Raw genomic sequence first — 2,604 nt, 5'->3', positions numbered from 1 at the left:
GCGGTGGCCTAGCCCCTCCTTCCCCAGGCCGGTTTTCCCACGCTGTGGTCGGCATGTCCCGCAGCGACGTACAGGGGCTTGAGTGGGGTTGCCTTCGACTTCCCTGTGAGGCGGCTGAGTAGCCGACTGGCAGAGCGTTGCTGTGTTCGTAGCAGAAGGCGTCTTCCTGGTGACAACCGAGATCTTTTGCATTGCAGAAAGGTCATGTTCAGCTCTAGCGCAAAGATTGTGAAGCCTAATGGCGAGAAGCCAGATGAATTTGAATCTGGTATATCCCAGGTATGTGTCTTTTCCTTTTGGTGTTTGGTAACTGCCTACAGGTCATGGGGACAGTGTTGTGACAGTTGTCTAGGACTTAAATTTTGAGAGTGATGCTGTCTGAATGTGTACTCTTTCCTAGTTTTACTTAGAAGCCTGTGTTGCCACCAGTTAAACTTGCTGCATCTGTCAGTGTGACTTACAAGAAACTAAATCCTTGGTATTGTCTGTGGTAAAAAGTATATAGCTGCTCTCTTGCACTGTGGGCAGGCTTTGGTCTCAAGGGTTTTTAGCAGTTAAACTGTATGCAATGGATTATTCTGCAACTTTACTTTTCTAGGCTCTGCTGGAGTTGGAAATGAACTCTGACTTAAAGGCTCAGCTGCGGGAGCTGAACATCACAGCAGCTAAGGTAGGCTAGACCTTCTCTGCAAAGACTTGCTTGGTGGCTTGCTCTGTGTGTGTTTACCTTTTGTGAATGTTAATGGTGAATAATGTCCTTAGCTGTTTGCTGTGGCCTGTGATGATTGTTGTGGTTTATCGTCTGGTATTTGCTGTTAACACGAGAGGTTTTGTAATAGTTATTCTTTTAGAAATAGTTCTGAAAAGTCATTATAAAAACTCAAGCAGCAGTTTGGCATTTGAAATAAAAAGGTTTGAAGATGCAGGTATTGCGTTCTTTGCAGACTGGGCTTGAGGTCTGAAACTGGCTTGTGTGTGAATATTGGCTGTCAGTGTAGGCATTGCAGAATCTTTGTCAGGAAAATAAACTGTAATACTCTTTGTATACTCAGTTTGTTGTAAATGCTCTAGATAGGAAGTAGATCAAGGTATTAGACTGATTTGATCTTATAGGTTAGCTTGTTCGTAAACTTCAGGTTTAGTTTGTAAAGACAACTGAAGCCTGAAGGAAGAAAACAAGGAAAACTAGTGTTAGAATTTGTCAACCTTAGAGACTGGATGGGACTTCAGCTTCTGGTTACAGCAACCAGCTTCAGAAGTAGGTTGCTTTTTGGTTCTTTCCTAGGCCCACCAATATGCACATGGATGCAGATACTTGACTGCTTAGAGTTCAAGAATCTGGGAATGCAGAAGTTGACTTGATATGAGTTCAGGGGCCTTCAGAAGAACTGCTGTGCAGCAATGTGTACTGTCCTCAGTGAGGGATTTTTAAAAATGTTGTTTACTTAGTTACTTAGTTTTATTTGTGAGAAATCTCCTGTGGGCATCTTGAATTAGCTCATGTGGGCATGTAGCTGATGAAAAACAATTCAGCTTTCCATTCTGTTGGAGAATGAGGATGTCCCTGCAGTTAGGTTCATGGGAGAAGCACCTTGTAAGCCTATACATACTTCTTTGGTTTTGATCAACTGTTGAAGACAAACCAGGGAAAAAGTAATCCATGTTGGGTGTGATATAAATCTGATGGCATTTGGAGGGGAAAGAAATGTTTTGTTTGAGTAGTGATGCAGGCCTTGGCAAGTGGTGGACAAAAGATGATTTCCATGAAGTGGTAGTTCAAAAAGAAGAGATTTATTACTGTAAACTTTGTCTAGAGGCTGCATTAGAGGTAAATAATTTTTGAAACTTCTATAATGGCATGTAAGTACCACTTCAGATGTGATGGTAAGTGCTCAGCATAGTTAGGATTCTTGCATCTGAGTCCTGTCCTGCAGAAAAAAATGAGCTTTGCTCTTCAGAGAATGTGACTCTGAAAGGAGTGATGGGATTGATTACCCAATCATTCCTTTACTGCAAAACAAGTGCTCTGACAGAGGTTTTTCTGTTTAACACTTGCTCTTAAATGTATTAAAACAGATGCTGCTTTCTGATGCTGCTTCTCTCATGCAAAGTTTTAAGCAAGGCTATCAAATATCTGTGTTCAAATGATTCACGATCAAACCAAACATTGCTTCTTGACCCCTAGATAATGTTTGCTTTCTACTTCTGTTTCAGGAAATTGAAGTAGGTGGTGGCAGAAAAGCCATCATTATCTTTGTACCAGTTCCTCAGCTGAAATCTTTCCAGAAGATTCAGGTGCGGCTAGTTCGTGAGCTGGAGAAGAAATTCAGTGGAAAGCATGTGGTGTTCATTGCTCAGGTAAAACACTTAAAATCCTAAAAATGTTGGTTTTAAGGGATCTCTGGAGGTCATCTAGTCCAGCCTTGTGCGCAAAGAGGGACTATTGCCAACATTAGATCAGGTCTTGGTCTAGATCATGGTTTTGTCTAGCTGAGTCTTGAAAACATCCAAAGATGGAGGATCCACTGCCTCTCTAGATAACCTGTTCCAGTGCTGTACTACCCTCCTTGTCTTGTCCATTCAAGATAACAATGATATAGTGCG

At 41.9% G+C, this 2,604-nt stretch overlaps 1 protein-coding gene across 1 annotated transcript; it reads left to right on the top strand.

Annotated features, from left to right (window-relative positions):
• Positions 1-200: 200 nt before the first annotated feature.
• Positions 201-2,358, top strand: LOC104546516 (40S ribosomal protein S7; the record flags this gene model as incomplete). The annotated part of the gene is made up of 3 exons (XM_010191930.1): positions 201-279; positions 599-670; positions 2,215-2,358. Coding segments are annotated over exons 1-3 (291 nt in total), but the record flags the coding sequence as incomplete, so codon positions are not given.
• Positions 2,359-2,604: the final 246 nt, after the last annotated feature.

Source organism: Mesitornis unicolor, unplaced genomic scaffold (assembly GCF_000695765.1).
Source record: "Mesitornis unicolor isolate BGI_N332 unplaced genomic scaffold, ASM69576v1 scaffold22919, whole genome shotgun sequence".
Lineage (NCBI taxonomy): Eukaryota > Metazoa > Chordata > Aves > Mesitornithiformes > Mesitornithidae > Mesitornis > Mesitornis unicolor.
The sequence above is the reverse complement of the archived record's forward strand: the minus strand, read 5'-3'. Positions and strand labels throughout refer to the sequence as shown.